Source organism: Fringilla coelebs (assembly GCF_963513975.1).
Source record: "Fringilla coelebs genome assembly, chromosome: 3".
NCBI lineage: Eukaryota > Metazoa > Chordata > Aves > Passeriformes > Fringillidae > Fringilla > Fringilla coelebs.
In genome coordinates, this window is record NC_140030.1 from 31840223 (window position 1) to 31863697 (window position 23475).

General features: G+C 37.0%; 1 protein-coding gene across 1 annotated transcript in view; it reads right to left on the bottom strand.

Annotated features, from left to right (window-relative positions):
- COL12A1 (collagen type XII alpha 1 chain) overlaps nucleotides 1-23475 on the bottom strand; it is a 100028-nt gene that overhangs the window by 65340 nt on the left and 11213 nt on the right. The window contains exons 4-15 of the mRNA XM_084202508.1: nucleotides 23172-23288; nucleotides 22351-22494; nucleotides 21417-21473; nucleotides 20487-20750; nucleotides 20209-20373; nucleotides 19581-19754; nucleotides 18481-18771; nucleotides 17655-18257; nucleotides 16019-16291; nucleotides 13553-13825; nucleotides 12371-12643; nucleotides 543-812 (exon numbers count right to left, since the gene is read on the bottom strand). Of these exons, the coding sequence (XP_084058634.1) occupies nucleotides 543-812; nucleotides 12371-12643; nucleotides 13553-13825; nucleotides 16019-16291; nucleotides 17655-18257; nucleotides 18481-18771; nucleotides 19581-19754; nucleotides 20209-20373; nucleotides 20487-20750; nucleotides 21417-21473; nucleotides 22351-22494; nucleotides 23172-23288 (2904 nt within the window). The remainder of the gene's footprint in view (nucleotides 1-542; nucleotides 813-12370; nucleotides 12644-13552; nucleotides 13826-16018; nucleotides 16292-17654; nucleotides 18258-18480; nucleotides 18772-19580; nucleotides 19755-20208; nucleotides 20374-20486; nucleotides 20751-21416; nucleotides 21474-22350; nucleotides 22495-23171; nucleotides 23289-23475) is intronic.

Here is a 23475-nt window from a genome sequence, read left to right on the forward strand (position 1 = left end):
TTTCACTTTGCCTACACTGCAGGAGAGGCTTGAGCCTGCTTTGACAAATACAGCATAATGTTTGCCAAATAAGAAAAAGAAGAATCCCAGAAAGGTAAATAAAAACAACAAAGTCACCCAGTGAGCCTTAGTTTGAGGACTGTGAAGATTGGAAGGGCAACAACTTGGAAAGGAAACTCATTGATTCTGTGGGAATGCACCCCATCTTCCCTCCTTGCTCTATCCATATTTCTTTCACCTGATTTTTAGCAGTCACACCAAACCTATAAAAGGCTGAATTAAGAGTAATACGCAGACCAAATAATATCTTAACTTGGAAGTAATTCTTGCTGAATCCAAACCTATATGACATAGAAGAGATTTTTGTAGGTTTTTTAATGGTCCAACAAAATGTCAAAATTGGCTGACCTGAGATGGCATTTTGGTTTGGGGGAAATTTTAATTAAAAAAAAATGGGAGGGGAAATAAGGTCCATTTTATTTTAAAATTATAATTTGATCAAAACCAGAATGTTAAAAATGGTGGTAATGTACTACACTTACCATCAGTAAAAGCCTCTCCTTCTACTGGGTCTCCTTCTCCACTGCTGTACGCTGCATATACTGAAATCCTGTATTTAGTCTCTGGCTCCAAGCCTTCTATCACAGCATCCATTGTATTTCCTGGGACTCTCTTCTCTCCCATGGTATCATCATAATGTGATTTCCATATTATCCTGTAATGGTTAACTGTTCCTGGAGCTGGTGTCCATGATAACCCAACTGTAGTGTCAGTTATGTCTGTGGTAACCAAATTACGGGGTGAACCACGTTCTGTAAGAAAGAAAACAGCATATTCTCTTTTCAACACAATTAGCAAAAGTTAGCAAAGTATAAATGTAAAAGTCAAATGATCTTAAGAGCTAAACCAAACTTTTCCCATCAATATTATTTTCAATAACATACGAGGCTAGTCCCAAGAGAAAATAGATGAAGTTTCCAACAAAATGCGTAAAGCTAACTTTAAACTATGAATGATCTTATCCCTACCATGTAAGATAGTTAGCAGTCATGCTTTAGAATAAGTGAAATAAAAACGGCAGTATTCAAAGACCTGGAATGAAGCCAGTGTTTCAAGGTAGTACAGCTCACTTAAATTTTATATCTCAAAAAAATTATTTTATTTCATGCATTCATACTCATTGTTATGTGTGTAACTTTTTCCCTAGGGTTAAATAATGGAGACTTTTCAGAGAGTCACAGAATCTGTTGAGTTGGAAGGGACCCAGAAGGATCACCAACTACTGGTCCTGCATGACACCATCCCCAGGAGTCACATTATGTTCCTGAGATAATTGTCCACACACTTCTCAAACTCTGTCAGGCTGGTGCTGTGACCACTGCCCTGGGGAGCCTGTTCCAGTGCCCAAACACCCTCTGGATGAAGAACCTTTTTCTAATATCCAACCTAAAACTCCCCTAACAGAGCTTCAGGCCATATCCTTTGTCCTGTCACAAGTCAACACAGAAAGGAGATCAGTGTCTGATCCTGTCTTCCATCTCATATTAAACTTTCCATCAAAAAGTACCCCCAGGTCCCTTCCCATGGCACTGCTTTCCAGCATCTCATTCCCTGCTCTGTCTGTGCATCCAGGGTTGCCCATCCCAGGTGCAGAATCCAGCACTTTCCCTAATTGAACTTCATATGCTTGATGATTGCCCAGGCCTCTAATCAGTCAGAATCCTTTCTCTGACAACTTTATTTTGTTATTTATCAGTTCTAGTATATTCCAGAGTCCCACTTACCAGATCAGCTATTTCATTTATGTTCACAACTAATTTGCATCTGTTTACATCATCCCACACTTACTGTAGAAAACACTCTCCATCTTTCCATTCATAAGACCTGTACCTCTTTCCTCCCTGTAGCTTGTTTCAGCCAGCTTGAAACAAAGGAAGCAGCTCACTAGTCTGTGAAATCCAGTATCAGATGGATATGTGAGTCTCACCTAACACACCAGAGTAATTCCTCCGCTTAAAAATGAAGCTCAGTGGTCCAAAGTGGTGAAGGGAAAGGAGTGCCTCTGCTTAATGTTTAATGTACATTTATAACATATGTTCAATTTTTCTGTTGCAATGGCTTGCTTTTGATAGCAAGAAAGGAGCATGGACAGGTCAATTTAGTGCAACAGCCTCATCATAGAAAAATCTGCAAAATGGCTCCATGAAACCACATAGACAAAGAAGTACCCAGTTCTCTGTGGTGTGTATTCTCTGTGGGATTTCTCACCGTACAGGACATTCCTGAGTCGCTCTTGCTTAGCAAGAGGACTTAAACACTTGGAGTGGCCCCATGGCATCACAGTTAAGTTTTACCCTCACTGATAAAAATATATCCTTATACTAATCCATAACAGCCACAGGAGCAGAATCAAAATTCTTTGAACAGAGAGGAATTCAATACTTATCCAATTTCCACTACTTAGTCTCATTGCAAGAACAGACCTTACTACATTCAGAAGCCTGAAGCAGTTTCAGGCTGAGCAGCAAATTGCTCAAAGTCATAGTCTGAGTTTTCACTTTCCATATTCATTTGTCTTTTAGTTCCACCACAATCTGCAACATTTCCAAACACAATCCCAGTGGAGCAGAAAATATCATCTGTAGAGAGTTTTGTTTTAGAAGCATCTCATTGCTGGTGCAACTTCATTAAAAGTGAGACAACTGATCCCACTTGACTTAATGATGAATTGAAATTAATGTCAACCTATCAAAGATTCACCGGCTACACAGAATGCAGAATCAGAGAGTACCATAACAATCACAAAGATTATCTCAAATACAGCTAACAGAACATGTGTTGTGCGGGGGTTTCTGATTTTAATTCAGTCTTAGGGACATTCCTTCATGTTTTTCTGGAGACAGTTCTTTTTCTGTCCTAACTCTGCATCAGTTCTTAAAATTGTACCCTTCAAACTGATTTCTAGCCATGTAATATAAATTACCACAATTTATGACATCTCTTCAAATTAAGGTTAAGATACAAAGGGTTCGGCAAAGTTCAGTTAACATCTCACAATAGTGATTGCATATACTGAAAAAGTTATAGTGAAAAGGCCCAATTCAGCTCATGCTTCATGAAGTCTCACCAAATTCAGTGACTGCATTAAATGAAAGCCAGGGCAGAATCTTAGCTCCAAATAACAATTTTCCTGGAAGCCTGAAAAAAAGATTTGCCTTCAAAAGTAAATTACAACAATTTTTCTGTCTGCTCTTAAGCTCCTACTCTCAAATCTTGGCTTTTTCATACAATAAAAAAAATATTAAGGCAATCCAAATGGAAAAAATATGGAAAACCTAACTTGATAGAATGCACAGATGTCTCACAATAAAAACCTTTCTTTCCATATTTTAATGTAATATAAATATACAAGTCACTTTATTTTGGCTACTTTAAAACATGGCTCTGCCACAACATGATTTCAGTATTCAAGTATCTGCTACCACAGCACAATTTTTTGCAAGTCTACTCTTGGATACTACAGCTAATGATATATGTTGGAAATACTGCAAAAATAACTTCTTATTTAAAGCCCTTATTGATTAAGTCATTATTGAGGTCATTAAATAACAGAGGAAAATAATTTGTTTGGAATGGATTATAATGAACAGCAGTTACTGTAATATGTTGGTTCTGAAAGAAATATTCCTTGGAACTAAATGTCTTTTTTATAAGTCAAGGTAAAAGAGGGGAAAGGAACTGGGATTTCTACCAAACCACTAGAACTAAACGGAAAATTTTTACTTCAAATAGTTGGAAACTGCTGACAAGACAACTTACCTACTAAGGGAAATTGGACATTTTATATGTTACACTGCAACTGAGAACATTTCTTCAACATAACACGCTAACTTGATTTGCACCTCACATGTGAGGTGGAAGTTCACTCACAGCTTTTTTTCTGCTTCACTTGATCTCCCACAGTGTTTTATTTTTAATTTATTATTAGGAGAACACCTATGTATAAGATGAAGTCCAACCGTAAGTCTTAAACTGTTTGGATTCCATGAAATACTATCAAGGCTGCTACACTCAGAGTCAAGAAACACATTTATCCTCTACAATAACAATGGTACAATGTGGCCACTAACAAACATGCAGTGATTCCTATGAAATATTCTTCCCTTGGATTAAAACAAAATACCTAGGAATAGGGAGGTAGTGGCTCAGAGACATAGGAACAGGGGAAGGAGCCAATGGGGTCTTAACAGCTTTTTAAGGGAAGCTTCTGTGTCTCTCTAAACCAGGGAATGTCCCCAGGGTCTCCACACCTGGGTAACTTGCTTATATTTCATGTACACACAAAAATCTACAACTATAACACCTGAACATTTTTTTCTCTCCCTTTGGTCAATGGGTTCAGAAATGTTTGCAGAACATCCACTTCTTGCCTGCTTGTTTAAACAGGATAGTTAAGGAGCATGGAGAGACAATGCACATCATAAGAAAGAAAAGTGCTGGCTGGCTAGCAAAGGACTCCTGCTTTTCCTTGACTAGAAACGGAAACTATTGTATGTTCATCTCTTCATACAGCCCCCAAGACATCAGCAACCAAGGATGGTTCTTTAAAATTATTCTCTAACAGGTGTGAGTCCTATGATGCTCTGGAGCATCAAACCAGCTGGTGTAAGCACAGCTGTAAGCCTTAGTGAGTACATACATAGAAAAACAAAGTACCTGCATGGACAGGTCAAACCCTTGCCTGGGAGAGCAAGCCAGGCACCAGCTTAAGGCTGTCAGATTCACTTTGGCAGTTTTTATCTCAGAGCACTTTTCACTGCCTACAGTCCCCTGTACAATTTTACCATCGCTTAGAGCAGATGCAGTTTGAAAATTCACTTGGTAACCTTCAGTAAGGTGCTTTTATACCCTATTCTGGACTTCTGAAATGTCCAGTTTCCATATTAAGTTTTTCCACTGTACTGTGCCAGAGACACAATAAAGCAGTTTCCCTCTGTCCACTTGGCTTACTTCCCATAGCTCTCCAGCAATCACTGTTGTTATTGAACACAAGACTGAATCAGTTAAAATTAAAATGTTGACATTCATAAAAATCAAATGTCCTTATTCAAATGGCCTTTCCCCTCAGAGACATTTACATAATTCCAGCTGATCTCAGTGGGATTTTTATATGCAGTTTGGGCCCAAATTTTAAACAGCTTTCTCTATGTGTTTTTTTAAAACCAGGTTTCAAAATCAATCAACAGTGGTAAATTTTGTGCAGAGCTAAGTTTCATTTAAGTTAAACATAGGATTTCTGTAAGCTAGCATCCTCAAATGTCAGAATCAACTAAATAAGCCTTCACTTGTAGAGGAGTAGACCAAAATGTTCTGGCCTTAGTCCTGCCTTGTTTCTAATGGGCAAAAGTCAGGAGAATCCCATTGTATCAGGAGCACCCCATTGTGTCAGCAGGCTAGATTGCCACAGCCAAGGATCCAAGGGCATGCATCAGATGAGATGATAGCAGATACTACTCCAGATAGTAGATAGTAGATGATACTCCAATGGTCAAACTCTCCTCAGCACTGGAGGAGGCAACCACTTGGGTGGGCTGATAGCCCTCCCTCCAAGACATAAAGTGGCTAGCCATCTGCCCTCAGGGTAGTAGAGAGGGGATGTGGCCATGGTGCGGGGAAAGCCAAAGACTTACTACTCAGAGGCATCCTCACACAACCCCATTAAAGCAGATTTCTTCTCTTCTGCAGAAAGGCAAGAAGATGCCAACCAGGAGAGTTCTAATCCAGAAAAAATGGTTAGAGGACCTTTAGCCAGAGCACTTCTGAGTCCCTGATGTAGGATAATGCCAACAGGCATTCACATTCAGTCCCTTTAATATTCTGTCTTTTCCAAAAGTTATTCAGTTAACACTGTAAAGAAATATCTTATTATTCACTCAACCTTCCCCCGCTGGGTTTTTTTTACATACTTCATTTCCTAGAAAAAACTAAGATAAATTTCCTCAGATTATCAACTCTGTTTCAAAGGTCACACTCCAAAATCTTGGAATGTATAATTTTAAAAATGCATGATACAGCATTAAATCTCCTGAGGACACTGAGTCCTTGTTTCTGTCAGGACGAAGCAGCACTATGCTGTCTAACCATTACGTAAGGTGCCTGTGATAGGCTAAAAATCTCATTGTAAGAAAATGTCACTTGAATTTGTACTATTCTGTCTGTAGGAGGCCATTCATTTATAAAGCATTCTTATGTTACTACAGAAACAGCAAAAAAAAAATCATTTCCTTAGCAAAGAACTGCTACTCATTTTCTGACCAAAAACAAGCCTGCCTCCAAAATCCCCAAACCTAAACTATAAGAAATATATACAATGGAAAATCACTTCAGACTGAAAATGACCCAGTTATGGCAACTTTTTTCATATCTTGTTTTGGTACAGCCTAGTTCTCACAACACTAATGGCCGCTCCTCAAACAGTATGGAAGGTTTGGGCCCTGTATCACTGAAACAAAGCTTCTCTTTCTAAAGCAGAAGACACAATGACATAATTATCTCTCAAATTTATTTATACTCACCTGAATATAATACAATATGCCTCTTTTTGCTTATTCTAAAAAGCGCAAAGATAAGAAACAAAACAGGCTGACACCTCTGTTAATGCAGACCAGCAACCTCACATATGCCAAAGAACTTTGTTCTTTTTTACCAACACCATGTCTAGCCTAGGATCTTCACTGATATAAGTGGAAATACTTGGAAATTTCTCAGTGCAAGCAAGATGGAAACCTGATTACTGAAAATTTTTCTGGAGAAAAAAAAATGAACCAGCTTTTTTCCTAAATTTTTCTGAAATTCGTACTTAAAAGTGTAATGACTTCCTTGATTACAGTCAGTTACTCAAATATTCTTAAAACATTTATGCAAACTATATAGCTGCCAGGAAAAGGATCTTCAGCTTTCAAGCTTTTCAGACATTTATAAGGATTAAGCACTTCTGTACTGATTGCTTAATCTAGCAATGAATTTTTTAGTCTTTAAAACAACTGCAATTTATGAAAGGTAATCTGCTTAGCAGCTAATGTACAGTATGTTCTTTTCATCTGACAGCATGCATTTGGGCAGAAAATCAGATTCTTGCCAGACTTAAAACCACTTCTCTTATTAAAAAACAGATTAGAAAAACAGTAGCTCATATAAACTGTCCCCTGTCTGCTGCATTTAGACTCACTGCCTTCACCATGTTTCTCATTGTATTTTGTTTCTGGTATATGAGGACTTGGGTAAAGATCATATGATCCCAAGCAATATTGAAAGCCAAATGGTTTGTTTGGACTGTTTGGAGGTAAGAGAAAGACTTTTCCCTAAGACATTCCATGGGTGTTTCTTACTTGTTCTTCAATCTGTATTACATAACATCAACTATAACCATCAGAGCAAACTTGTTTAGTTCCCCCAGCTGTCACAAGCCCTGTTCCACCCCAAGGCCAATGGCAGCCTTCACAGATTTAATTTACTTAAGCAGTTTCAACAACTTTGTAAGAGCTGAGGGGAATCATAGCCAAAAAAGTATGTCTGAGGAAAATTTTTCCATGGCACTTTTATAGAAGTGCTCCAACCAAAGCTGCCCAGTGATGGATTGCCATACACTTTCAAAAGTGAGAGAATAAAAGTGGAGAGTTTTCTACAACACATATTTTGCACATGCAGTTATGTTTAAAGCAGTATGAAATATAAAGCTCCAGAATTTTCACCTCTGGATGGTACTTCATAACTGCAGACAAAATCAGCCAATGACTGAAAGAAGTCATATAAAAGATGAGAACACTATAAATTTCCTAAAATATGGATTACTGAAGAAGGAAAGCATACTCCTTCAAATACTTTGTTTCCCTTTTCCTGCTCCAAAAACACACACACACACAAAAAAAAAAAAAGAAATAAATCCATTCTCTCTGAATAACAATTACCTGGTAATGGAACAGCACTCAGAAATGAGTCATTTTCTGATTACTCATTTGCTAAACTCTCTACACTGTGTTGTCTGCGAACAGTTCATAAAATGCTGATCCTCTGGCATGTGTTTATCTTTGGGCTGGACCAGAGAGCTAATCAAACAGTTTATAAAAGAGATTATCTACAGTTACTTGAGGGAATATTTGCCCTCTCTGTTTTATGCAGAGAAGCAATAAGGGCAAGCATATGCTTAGCAAAAAGAAAAACACAAGGAGAAACTGAGATTACCCACATGGTAAATTATATCAAGTACACAGAATAGTTTCTGGGTTTCTGTGGATTGATTTTCCCATGAATCCTGAAACAAACAAGCCACTTCAAAACACTGCAAAACTACCATGCAGAGCAAAGCAGAGGAATAGGGGGCAAATTGTAACTGCTCCAAAATATTTTGGAGATAACAAACATAACTGAAGGGCCTTCAATGAATTCCTAGGCAGACATGTCCATCCAGATCAGGTTAGAGCAGCCTAAAAATTTCTGGGTTTTCCCTCTCTGCTGAAGGATACTCTTGTCTGAGAGTAACTGCCCATGTGGGTTCTACTACTACATGCAGAACGAAATAAATCATTACTGAAAGCAGGAAGAATCCTTCCCTCTGTCCTTAATCACAGGAGACCATTTAGTGATTCAGTAAAATTCCATAAACATCTGAGAGTTTGGATTTTTCATTTCCTGCCTCTTGACTATAAGAGAGTTGGAGAAGGCACTATATCCAACTCTTCTCACTTTTCTATTAGTGCTGAAATGTTCTCTACACTCAAACTCACTCCTCTTAGGCTACATATCAATTCCATGAACTAGCAACCATCCCAGTCTGAAAGGCAATCTCAAGCCTCACTCCTGATATGATGAGCAACTATGGCACCACTGGCTGAATAGGTTTGGTGAGAATTCATATGGTGAAGACATCAAGTAAGCCCCATAGGGATTCCTGATGCAGAAAAATACTTAAGTGCTCAGTCTTTCTGGGTTGTTGGCAACGAAAAACACACACCACACTATTTTGTTTCTCAGACACCATGGCTCATGGAAAAACTAACTAAAATACTAAACACTTTTTTATGCTTCCTTTCACAGCTTTTTTGTCATTACTGTTGATAAGTTTATTTCTCCAGAAGTTAAGACCTGTCCTATTTCCAGCCTCAGTCAGACAAGTTATTTCAGCTATTAGTCAAGTATTCACTTCACTGACCTATGTAACTTTTCATGCTGGTCCAACCATATTTATTTTAGCTTCCCAGCCAGCATGACATCTCTTTTCATGTAAACTTCTATAATGAGCTTTAACATTTGAATGTTACCATTCAGTTCCAAAATTGCAACTTTCTTATTCATAATTGTCTGGATTTCTTTAAAGGTTTTGTTATTTTATCCTTCACTGCGGTAAGATAGGGCCATATAGTGAAATACTGTCTTATATGCTGCAACAAATATTCTGAAAACCTTTCATACTGTTAGTCAGAGAGTCTTTAAAAATATGTACAAGTACATTCAAAGAGTCCTGGCCTAATTCAAGTACTTTTATTGCCCCATGAAACTGCAGATATGATGATTACTGAAATACAGTAGATATTCCATGAGTAAATATCATGAATTAGGTCTTTGCTATCATGCAAAAAGAAATTTGTATTCTGTTGCTTCCCTTTGATCACCCAGTAAAAACTGACATCTCTACAGTGCTTTTACTAACATTTTATCTAACCAAGAAAATTTAAGAGACAGTTTTAATATGAAGAGTAATGTTTTCTGAAGAGCACCCTGATAGGATTTTCAAATCCTGCTGAATCTTCAAAGAATTTACACTTGAGTCATAAAGCTATACATGCCAAAATGGTAAGTAATATTTAATTTGGTTTTCTCCCAGCTGAAGAACTGGATAAGAAGTCATTTAGTTAAGTGATAGGATGCTGCTTTATTCATATTTATCCCAAGAAAAAAATCTGTCATTTAATTTTTAATGTAATGTTTAAATTCAGTTGCTTAGAGCAAAATTTCTTTCAGAAATGCTTCTGTGACCTTTTAAGTCCAACATCCATTTTAAACTTCATCTGGTTGCATACAAGCCTATTCCTAATATAGAGGCAGGTATTCTTTTAAATTATTTGGCTCTTTAAGCAACATCGAGAATGTTTTTCTTCTTATTAACAATTTAGCAATACAGAAAGTCCAAATAAGAATCAGAGCCCTCGAGGAAGACACAGGGCAGGGAGCACTGAAAGGACAAAACAGTCTGTACCTGAGACTGAATTCTGTTTTTCTGATGATTTTGGCTTTTGAATACCACTGTATTTCATTCACTGCTCTCTCTAGGATGTGTTTTAACTGAAGATCTAGGCAGTGCCCTAAAAGATTTTTCTTTTGCTCAAGTTTTATGATAGGATAAAATGCTAAGCTTACTTTATGAATTTGAAACACACTTTATGTCTCCACAACTCCATGTTAATAAAGGAGCTCTCCTAAGTTTACTGCAAACATACTCAATGAAAATGTTTCCACCAAATGTAAACAGCTAACTTGGTCAAACCTTTACTAAAATTTGAGGTATGTCCCTAAGGAAGTGAACCATTCAGTCTGTTTAACAGTGAGACGGAGGCTTCTCAAAATTTGCAAACGAAGACTGAGGCATTGCCCTACACACTGATAGCACAGAGGAGAAAGCAGGAAGCTGTCAGCTTCCTATATCTACTTGAAACTCAGTTTGGTTTTGTTCTGAGGGTGAAATTTGTATTGCTGGATGGACAGTGGCTCATGTTCAGTGGAAAGAATAAAGAAGACTCTAGCCCAATATATTCTGCAGTATTGTGAACCTGCTGGGGTGTAGAGGTGAATTCAAACTCTGCCACACAGCACAAAATCTACATTTTCACCCTCCCTCTTCCCTTCTAAAAATGTTAGACCTAGGAAGTGGCAGCACCACCACCAACAGGGAAGTTCATTGCCTCCTGATCATCTCCGGCTTTTCTGGAGGCTATGGGCAGAATATTGATACCTGATCTCCTTTACCTGGATCTCAGCAATGTTCTGGGCAGGAGACAGGCTCTTTTCTCCTACAAAAGGAGCTTTTTGGACCCTGCATTTGTAGTGAAAGCAAGGGAGTTAGGAAACTTTCAGCATGAACTGCAAGGAGCCTGATTCTCTGACAGCTGCATCCATCGGGGTAAGCAGGTCTCAGGCAGTGGGACAGGCAGGCAGTTGGTGTCTAGATCTCCCACTTACTTCTTGTATAGTCAGTGGACAAAAAATGCTCATTTGAAGGAAAAATTAGATCTCAGATGGACTATCTGCCTACTGGAAGTATTTGCCTTTCTTCATCAATCACAGAAGAATCTTAGGGAGCCCATGCTGCAAACAGCAGTGTTCAAGTGCCTACATTTTAGCAGGAAGAATTCAGCACATTAGTGAATCATTGAAACTGATTTTTAAAATTATTTCATTTTACATTTTCCTATTAAAAATACATTTTCTGGTTTTTCTTGTAATCTATGTCATAAACAAAAAGTTGAACTGGGGGAGAAACTGAGAATCAAGTATATTCTTACTGTAACTTGACTAGCATCAGGAGACCAGGCTTAATTCCTCATAATTCATCCATAAAATGTTTCCAAGTGTGGTGCCTACACAGCTGCAATGCCAGATTTCAGCAGTGCATCCCTGGCCAGCACAGAGCAGAGTCACACTTCCTTTCAAGGCCTACAAGGAAACTTTCCCTATCCTCTGACAATCTACAGATCACGCTGAGAATGCTCACAGAGAATTAGTCTGGGAAATTATCTGCTCAATGTCAGAGAAAGCACAGCCTTTCCTCCTTATAAGAAAGCCTTTTGGTCTGACTTAGGCTTTTGCCAGCATTCTGTTTATGGTTAGCTTCAGGTTCTTTGTTAGCAGCAGGATTTGACTCCATATGCCTAAAACTACATGTTGTTTCTCTAATGCAAAAATGGCCCCTGAACATCTTTCAAACTCAGTATTGTAGAAATGCTGCAAATTTTCAAATGGATGCGATACTTTAACCCCATTAATTAATCCTGTTACATTAAGAATATGCCACTAAAACAACTTGGAAGATAAGATAAAATATTTAATGGAGGCTGGTGTGGAAGTACAGTCAGTTGTGGCTGGTGCTTCTGGCAATAGCTTTTTCAAGAGACACAGAGTCCCCTCCACAACTAGTGATTGAAACCACCTTTTTCTCTAAAGACAGAAGGTTTGGAAAGTCCATGTAAAGTAGGAGAGTGTCTATATCTATTTTTCATTTAGATATTTACTTCTACAGAAAACTTGGGAAGATACTTTAAGACACCATAAACATCAGTCTGATAATGAATAAATAATAAGAGAAACAATAAATAATTACCTTCAAGTGTTTGTCCCTCTCCAGAAAGGGCATCTCCTGCTCCAGAGGCATACAAGGCAGACACAGTCAGTGCATACCTAGTGGCTTGGTCCAAGCCTTTCAGCACTTTAGAGGTAGTGTCACCTTTCACAGTCACTTCCTTAGTTTCACCTCCTGCGACTGGAGTGTAGGTTATAAAGTACTGCTGCACTTTGCCAGGAGCAGCACTCCAAGATAGCTTCATTGTTGATGTTGTAGCATCAGAAACTCTCAAATCCCTTGGAGTTCCTCGGACTGCACATGTTAAAAGATGTTGAAAAAAAGTTGAAGCAAGCTTAATTTCTTGGTTTATCTTTAGGTTAGCACTACATAGGATTTTATGCTAAAAAACAATTCTCTAATAGGCTTGACCAACACTGCTATAGTGTACCCTTACTGTAATCAGGACTGTACATTCCCACCCCCATCCTCCTTTGGCAAATATGCACAATAAGGTCCACTTAATTTTTTTTTTTCCTGTCAAAGCAGGCTCAATCCTGGAGCACTTACACATACTAGCACCTCTAAATTTGCTCAGATTCAACAAAGATTCATGTTGAAGTCACTGTCTTCAGAATCAAGTAGAAGATGACAAATGAAATGTGAAATTAACACATTTTGATTTCCTAAAGAGGTCTTTTTGATGACGACTTTCATGGATCAGTGAAACTTCAACAATGATCAGGACAGTCATACTTTTGGTATTCTCTGGATTTTGTTTAACAACACATGATACATGTTAAAGGATTATGAATTTTCACTTATGTTAAATCTACAGTGATAACTTGAGAAAATTAAATGTTACACTAATTTCTTGCTAAACATTCATCACAAAGTGCAGAGTCTGAATTTATATAAGGTATATAATTTATATCATTGACAATATGAAGAATGATGGGGACAATTAATATAACATACAAGTAGATTCTTCACCCAAATTACCTTGCCATTATTAGGTTCAAGACACTATTTTAAAATGAAATATTGCAATTTTAATAAATTCTATTGTCTTACATTATCTCTCAGCTCAAACAACGATATATCTCTCTGTTCATCTAGGGTAATACATATGGACTACATGGTTTATTCTCCTTTCAGTATGAATATGTCGACATGCAGAGAGTTTTGCCCATGCTTACTATGTTCACAGCATTGATCATGTACCTTCATCAGTTTTTGCATATCCATTCAGTGAATTCCCAGGCCCAGACTGATACTCAGGAACAACAGAGACTTCATATCTTGTATCTTGGATCAAATTGTGCAGAGTAGTTGACCTATCATTTGCTGAGACCGTCACTTGTCTCCTTTCTCCTCCAGTAAGTGGTCTATAAACAAGCCTGTATCGTAGGACATTTCCTGGAGCTGGAGCCCAGCCAACTACAAAGCTATCAGTAGTTTCATCTGTAATCCTTAAGTTTCGAGGAGCACCTTTAACTACAAAAAATATACACATGTAAGTTGTAAATATTTGCCTTTAATGAAGAAGCATCTGTAGCAAGACCACGTCAACCAGTCTGTTAGTTCATCCAGCTTACCAAAACTGCTTATATTGCCCTCCCATTGCTTTACAGTACACACACCTTTAGCAACTTCTGAAAATTTAGAATCACAGTTACATTCAGCAGTGGAACAAAAAATCTGACTGTATTTAGTGGTAACAGTAGAATTGTGTAAGGGATATTTGGGCATAGTGAGGAAACAGCACAATAAATGATGTAAGTTTCCCTGCTGCGATCCTTTGCTTCTGCACCCCTTCCATTTACAGGTGGAAAGTGGCAGATACACCTGACTACACACTCAGCTATCCTATTTGCAAGAACAAAGAAGGAACAAAGAGCAAAAAAACCCCATCAAACCAATTCTATTTCTTTGAGTATTTCAAACAAAAAATATATTCATTGAAATACGAGTTGCATCTAACGTTTAAAAAAGGTTTCTTAATTTAGTCTCTAATTCAAAGAAATGGCTTGTTATCTTAGAAAGTAAAGAAAAAAACCTGTGGTGAATCCTTTAACCTAAACGGCTCCTTGACAAAAGATACAGCAGTTCAGATGAGCTCAGTGGGCACAGCATAAAAGACTTGACCCTTCCAACAGAAATAAAGATCTACTGTACTGCACACTGCCTAGCAGCACATAACATTGTCACTTAGGGGAAAAAAGTTCTGTTTTTCTGTTGTTTGCTATCTATATTCCATAAGTACTGTTCTTCAAAGTTAAGAGTGGAGTAATTAATAATCCCAGTTTAAAAAAAGAAACTTGTTTTCTATTAATTAGAAACACAATACTCAACCTCAAATCCTTTAAAAGCCTGAAACCAAAGTTAATTGCCAAGAAAGCCATCTGGCTCAAACTGTTAGCTAGATCTGCATGGAGAACTGCTGATGTTTACGTGGCTGTAGAAGAACTCTGTCTTCTGAGACGTGCTGGGATATCATCAGATTGCAATGTTAATAATTATTTAAAGTAGTATCAGTTACAAATGGGAAGGCACATTATTTTTATTAAATCTTTTCCTTCTCCTGTTCCTTATGCACACAAGCTACATGTTCTATCAGCCAAGAGTTTGTCTGTTTTCCTAAGGGAAAATTATGTGTGGCCAAAATATTCTGACTGGTACAGTCATGGAAATGTGCACACTGACAGTGAAACCTGTATCTTCCAAACTTAACATCCAAACTAAGCAATTTTATAAGTGTTTATTTCTGTCAGTCCTAAGAGGAAAGAGCAATTAACAAATCTTTAAGCTGTTTCTTTTGCTCCCTTGGAACCATTTATGTCACCAAAGGTCACAAATTACAGCATGGAATAATGAAAAAGAGTAGATCAATATTTTTAAAAGCATGATTTAGAGTAGACTAAGTGTTCAACTACTGGAATATGAAATCAAATCTACTGTCATGCTGCTCTTTTCAATCAGGAGAAATGCATCATGGCAACTCTATAAAGAAAAATTAAAGCTACCATGCTTAAATTTACAGCCACTGATTTACAGCCACATAAAACACATACTGACATCAATGTAAATTTTGAATCAGTTATTGGATCAGACCAATGAATTTCTGATAAAAAAACCAGTTAACCAAAACTCAAGGCCTTTAAGCCTGTTGTATATAGAACAAGACTTCTATTGGTGTTAGATGTAGACATAGCAAATTGCATAGGCACACATTTGTCTTTAAATATATTGAAGTCAGCATGCATTCCTGCATCAGTCTCATAATTACTAAACAGAGTAGAATAGAACTGAATAGTTCCATTGGAAAGTATCTACAATGTTCATCTAGTCCAACTTGAGTCTATATTGACAATAATTCATGCCACAGAATTTAATATTGAGAGCACACTACTTCATTTGAAAGCAGGCCACTGCAAAGGAATACAGCAGAGGAACATATCCAATCTCAGAAAAATTAAAGAGTAATCTTAGCAACTTAATGCTTGCATATTATTAGAATTTTAAATCTTTACTGAATACATTGAGATACAATAATGTTTATTCTCATCCTGCAGAGCAGAACAGCTTCTCAGCCTTATTTGGCTGTTCCTCATTTCCCCATTCTCCAGCTAAGCAAATTCTTATTTGAACATATGACTCCCTTGTGTCTGAGAATAATGGGAATCCTACCTTCTAAGGTGGTTTCCTCTCCATCCAGGGGAGGGCCATCACCATCTTCATATTCAGAAATCACACTGACTGCATAAGTAGTTTCAGGTAGTAAGTTGGTGAGAACTGAGCTAGTAATTGAAGCTGGTACAGAAACAATGAATTCATCTCCGCCGACTGCTACTTTATATTTAATGAGATAGGACAAAACCTCAGGTCCAGCTGGAGACCAGCTCACTTTGAAACTCTCTGATGTTATGTCAGAAAAGACCATGTTCTTTGCAGGTACGTAAGCTGTATGGAAACAAAAATGTGCATATGAGGCATACTTGCCAGAATATGTTAAACACAAAATTTCTACCATAAATAATTAAATGTTCCTCAATAATTTGTTTTATTCTAATTGAACAGATATTTTTTTTCTAGGTGAGCAAGGTTTGTTTTCTACACTTGATTATATCTATCAAATTTCAAGAAGATCATATCTCAACTGCATGAAATAATTTACAGTAAGTAGAAGTACCAACTCAGTGATTTCTAGTCCATTTAAGAAAAAGACATATTTATGAAAACTTAATTTAAAATCTGATTATCAAGTTGGGTTCCCTATTTCATATGTCCAATGAACAGCAATAACATTATGTCCTCAATGGAAACTAAAAATTGTTGGGGTTTCTTTCAGATCTTGATTAAAAATAAGACAAAATAAAAACCAGTATTTTTTCAGGAATGAAGTCAAAGAGGGAATAAGGAATTTGACACGAGGCACAAACACAAATCTGACATCCTGGGCTTGTTTTGCTTGGCCTAGTCAGCCTGTCAGTGGGGATCTTAAAACTCTTCAAGCCCTCTAAAACAAAGGCTGTTTTGCTGGTTTGTCCCTCAAAGCTATCCTGAAACAAAAGGTTTAATTTTAAAGAGAATTGGGCTTTCAACAATGGGGACTTTTCAATGTTAGTGTCCTACTAAGCATAGGTAGGGACACTGTGGGTGCAACAAATCACAAGTAACTTTATCTGACCAAAGTTGGCAATTTAGAAAACTTTTGAATGTTAAACATTATCCATGCTGGCCTAATATAGACGCATGAAGACTTTCATGTCCTCTTCATCTCAGTCTTTACAGTTAGATTGCAATCACTATCACCTAACATCTCCTGTCTCAAGTTGTCTTGTCTAAGCCCATTTCAGAGGGCCATTAATTTTACCCTAAAACTTAATCAAATTGCTCTCTAGAGTTGTTGGCCTTACTTCATTGCCTTTGAACATCTAAAAGACAAGCTTGGACTTGCCACCACATTTTGTAGAGCTAAAAGAAGAATGCTCTGGTAACTGCTTTACTCAAGAGTGCAAAATCAGAGTGTATGCACTAAGGCCATTCCAATAGATACACATTTTATTAGCTTTATAGATACCTAGCAGGGGTGGGGGAAAAAATTTCTCCAATTTTTTTTCATTTCCATTTATCCATCAATTTCACCTGGTGCTTTTAATATATTTGAAAATAAGAAGCAAATCCCCAGTTATTAAAATTATCATTTGTATATGGACAATTTCATCAAAATAAATTCTTTAGGTAACTATAAGCACAAAACATTGGTTCAGATCCTCTTTTCATTGCATTTTCTACATTCCTCTAAGTAATAGTAGTTGCTTACATTTTCTCCTTATAGCAGCCAGCTCCTGCTCAATTCGTAGGCAGACAGACTGTGTCAGTTCAAATGATATTCTTTGAAAAGCATCAAAATCTTCCACTGTGTAAACATGGGTGTCCGCAGGAGGTGATGCGATAGCTTCCAACTCCGTACGCACTGCATCCTTCACACCAACTGCAAATATTTCTACATCTGCATCCCTCAGCTTAATTGCAGGTTCTTTAAAAGCATCTGACGACTTCCCATCAGTGATAAGAATCATTACTCTTGGCACGTTTGGTCTTGATCCTTTGCTGGTAACAAATACTTTCTCCCTCACGTATGTCATTGCTTTGCCTGTGTTGGTAGATCCACCTCTGTAGGGGAAGGTGTTAATAGCCTGAATTATGTCTTCCACTCTGTTGTATCTGTTCAAAGAAAACTCCATATGGGGATCTCTGCTGTACTGGACAAGACTTATCTGTACTTTTCGAGGTGATATCTCAAAGCTTTTAACTAACACTTCCAAAAAGGCTCTTACTTTTACAAAATTGGCGATACCAATGCTGTAGGAACCATCCACTAAAAACACAACATCAGCTTTTACATCCACACCACGTGAGCATTCTGCAAAGGAAAAGAATAACCACTGTAAGCGGATTTTTAATAGCCACATAGCTCTATATTAGTATCTGTAATTCGTGTATCACACACAACTGCTTATAAGCAAAGTAAGCTATGCTAAGCAGAGCTGCGTCTCAAAAATAATAAAGGCATGATATTAAAACAAGCATCAGAGGTTTCATCAATGAAGAGCTGCAATTTGAAAATAAGGTGGTTCCAAACTCACCCACTTGAACTTTTACTTGTTGCGTTTTTTCCATTATCGTTATTGGCTCACTGGGGGTCAGTCCTTTCATTGCGTAAACATTAATTTGATACTCTGTGTCTGGAGAGAGATCTTTAACATTCAGAGCAGTTGTCTGAGGACCCACACTCAGTACATGTTGTTTTCCTCCAGCTATCATTGGAATGAACTGCAGACGATAGCCAGTTATTTGGCTTGTGGATGGATCCCAAGTGATTCTAACAGACTTTGAGGAGACCTGAGTTGCCACCAGATTTGAAGGAGGCTCCACCACTGAAAGAAATTAAAAGCAAATCCAAAATATTAATTACAATTATAAACATATTTTCCTAACAGTTTTTATTTCTGAAATAGGTTTAGTTATCTTTGCTTGATCTTTACTAAAAATCACTTTTGGGGTTTTTTGAGCATAAATAGACAGAAATTAATTACAGGACAGTCCAAATGAGGCATCAGTGAGCAGGCAAAAATATGAGCAATGCATTTGTGGTCCCCTAAGTATAGCATAAGTTCCACGAGAAGTGCTGCCCAGCTCTAAAGCTGCTTCAACCAAAAGTGAAGGAACCACTCAAAGGAACATGGTAGAAATTGTGAACAAACGCAGACTTGAGCAGAATACTACAACAGCAGAGTCATTTCAACTGCCATTTTTGTCAAAGAATAACTAGTTATTAAAACCTTACAGGGCAAGAGAGCTGTAGTGATACAGCTTCATGTCTTTGTTTTCTCAGTTTTCTCCAGTTTTCATGCTTTGGTTCTCAATCCATTACATATTTTGACCCTTCACCAAGCAATTTTTTTCTTTTTAATATATTTTTCCACAGAAGTGATGGCTGTGCCCAAACTGCACATCACCGTGTTGCCTTTGAAACTATGGAATAATGGAGCTATTCCAAATCGGCTACATCACATGTTCTGTTATCCTGCATTTAAAGACACAAAACTGAAAGTTTTCCATACTTGCTAAGTGAGGCAATGGATGGAACTCTAGAAATAAAGCAAAGGAATTAGGAGTAAGTAGCCTCCTCAACAGACATTGGGATAAACTGAAGCTACAAATATTTTTTTATAATGTGTCTCACCTTCTTCCCCACTAACCAGTTCACCTAGTTGTTCATCAACACCGGAGCACACTTGCAAGATAATTTCATTCTGTATATCCACAATTCCATCAAAATTAGCCACATTGAACACATGCTTCAGTGATGGCTGAGATGCAATTAGCTTGAGTTCCTTTGCATCTGCTGCTTTGATACCTAGAAGTTATAATAGATAGGGCAGTGTTAAGTAGCCATAAATACAGACACTTGTGAATATACTTGTGACGCATCAAAACATCCTGGGTAAAGCTGAGTTTAAATTAGTTCTGCCTTCTGTCATGATCAGTAATCAAACTACAAAGTAATGATTAATGAAATAAGGTGGAAGGCTTAATTTTCAGCCAGGGAAAATAATGTGGTGTAAGTGAGGATGAGGCCAAGGTTGAAACTATGCTAGTCAGTCATGTTAATCTCCATACAGGAGCTACATAATTACCATCAAATTAACACAACTGGTGTGTTCTACTCCAGAGGGCACAAATGACCCATTTCAAGGCATACACATGAAAAGAGGAGCATTATGAAATTCTTCCACCATGCTGTCTGCAAAACTTATAAATTAACTTTTTATGAAAGTTAATCTTTTAATCATTAGAAAAACTCAACGTACCCAAGGAAAAAACTTCAACTCCTATGTTGCGAAGCTCTCTTGCAGGAATTTCTACATCATCTTGAGCTTTTCCATCAGTAATGACAATGGCTACTTTGGGAAAGCCTTTTCTTGCTCCAGCAGACTCAGTGAAGGTGTTTTGAACAAGGTAATCAATAGCCTCACCTAAAACCAACATCACAAGTTGTGTCTTTTTAGACTTGTATGAACTAGGATTTAAAGCAAATTTGAACTGTGAAATGAAATGCTGAATAAACATATATGTGGGAAATCTGTACCTGTCATTGTGTTGCCACCTTTGTAAGGTATCCTTTTAATTGCATCAATAAGATCACTTCTTCTGAAATACTGATTTAAATTGAACTCTGTTCTTGTATCTGAACTATACTGAACAACTCCAACTCTTGTCTTTTCTTCCCCAATGTCAAAAGCTGATACAAGGGCAACCATGAAGTCCAGAATATATCCAAAGTTATTTCTTCCTACACTCCATGAACCATCCACCAGGAAAACTAAATCTGTCATTGCACTTATGGAGCATCCTGGAACACAACAGGGAAAAAAGGAAAACCAACTCTATTAGCAAATTAGCAATTGCAAATCAGTGAGAAATGTCTTACGGAAGCTTAGTAGGTAAAAGCCAAAGCAAACAGATATTTAAAAGATTGATCTTATCTGGGATACTTTGCTTGGGGAAACATTACTCACATAAGTGAACACCCATATGAGTTTTCCAACAGCTATTATCAAAAGGGAACTGCTTTGAGACACCTTTCACGCTAATCCACAAGGTCTGTTATGCCACAACAGATGAAAACACCCATACAAAACTTTTTGCAATGATTTGATGTTACAGAAAAATTTTATTTTGTTACCATTTGTGTTTCGCATCTTTATTTCCCCATTGTAGCTGCACAGGTTCTTCTGCAAAGCCTTTTATCCACAGCGCAACACCTTTTGTTGATAGGACCAAGAAACTCATGGACTTGCTCAGGTTATTTGCATGAAATCCCTAGTTTCAGTACCAACTTTGCACCTTAGTCTTTTAATGCAGCTTCTCTATCACAAGTCCCTTCAAAAGTTTTCTTAAATCTGCACAACTTTACAAGTTAACTTCTTGGTAGATAGCACAGAAGCAGAATTTAACTTTGCAAGCTAGACTTCAGATAAAATAAATATCAGATAAGTTGAAAAGCAAAGCACCTTACTTTGTAATTGAGCCTCAACCTTCTTTTCCTCTGGTATCCCCGGGCCACCTGTCTGAACTACACAAAACACAACACAGACAGAATGAATGGGGGAAACAGGTAAGTTTTTCAACATCAAAGAAAAGCATATAAGGAATTAGAGACATACATCCAACAAGCCTCAGAACACGAAAACATAAATGCAGGTTCTGAATATAACACTTTTACTTACAGATTTGACAACATAGTATTCAGCATGACACAAAGTACAGAAAATGTAAATATCTAAGAATATTCTGTATTTGTAAATCTTGTAGAGTCATTTCCTGAAAACTAAGTGCAACATGCCTGGAAGAAATACCATTATTACCCCTCTCTAACACCTAGGGGAATTGATAATTTTCACATGGTTCTTTGTGAAGCCTGAGACATGATACAAAATGTGTCATAGAAAAGAATATGCTGTGCATTTTTATTTAATTCAATTTATTTTATGCTTTTTAAATCATTAATATAAATTATTACATCTAAAACTCCATATTTTAGTATGCATTTAGGTATATTGTGTCACATTTTATTATTATTTGACAAATATAGTTTGCTTTCTCACACAGGATGCCAGTTCAATTCATTTGTTACTGAGCTCAATGATTGTCTTCCCCTTGAATTCAGCAGATGCAATTTATTGGAAGGAGGTATAGCTCAAAAAATATAGTGGCCTCCTGCCAAGAATTCTATAGAGATTGGCAGACACTCTATCCATGTTAGTATCCTTTGATCTCTTCCAAATTTTCTCTGCTTCTACTAGGACTAATACAAAAAGGCTGTTCAGACAGCTCCATCGAAGGAGTTTAGGTATGTGGCAATTTTGTTGGAGAACTGGATCAAAGCCAAGTTTTGTGAATGACCACTCAGTTATCTTAATTGGCTTTCTAATTGTACTGCAGCTACTTACTTGTCAGCTGGCCAAAAACAGGCAGGCTCTCCTCTCTGTCGTCATATGAAGCTATTGATACAATATACTCTACATCAGGTATAAGATCTGATATGACAGTTTGGGTAGTGCTAGGTGAAAGAGTAAATTCTTTAGTAGGTCCATCTGCAATAAATATATAAAAGATTCAATGCAGCCTTAAAATACAATAATATTGATAAGCTGATTGTAAAACAAAATCCAGTAGGCAATAATCTATCTCAAACCCACCAATAATTTTAGAATTATATATTTTCTGGTTTCATGAATTATAACTACTGAAACATGAAATTTTAGGCTAATGTGATTTTTTTAATAGTGAAAAAAATTGCTGAAGTGTTTAATAAATTCCAGGAAATTTGAAACTTGAAATGCACATACAAAATGTACTATCATCTAACAAATCATGTTCTGTTCTCACTCAATATCACTTTTACACTGATTATTTCTTAAAGTGAAATAGAATAGTGGCTGTCTTACACAGCATAATACAATTCTTGAACTTTAAGGTAAAAGCATAGAAGAGGAGCAGAGTGATGATTCTACCTCCTTTTTGCTCCCTACAAAGCAAAGGTATCCAAAACTTGTTACTTGCAGTCCCAAAATGGTAAACACTAAGGCAAGAACAGCTCTAACTTGAAAGAATAACTGTTTTTCCTGTATGCCCTTTGCTGCTACCCAGGCTTGATCACTAACTTACAAAAGATTTTAATGGCTACTCTCATACCTAAGTTAGATATAGGCAAAAATAAACTCAACACTTCAAAACACATAATCACATTAAAAAATTTGACAGAACTCACCATTTGTTGGGACCACAGTTATTCTGTAACCCACTATTGCATCTGGTGGCCTTTTCCATGACATTTGAACATTATGTTCATCTATAATTGTAAAATTCAAGTCTGATGGTGGGTTAACTGCAAAAGATTTATACCAGGCAGATGTTTAAAATCTTGAAAAAGTTTTGGCAAATGAATAAATAAAATAATGTTGAGCAAAGCTTACTAAAATTGTCTTTGCATAAATTTGTTTCCAACAAATATAAAGATATATTGTTGGAAAAAGAGTAAAATAAAAGCTGACAAAATATGACAAAACATCAAA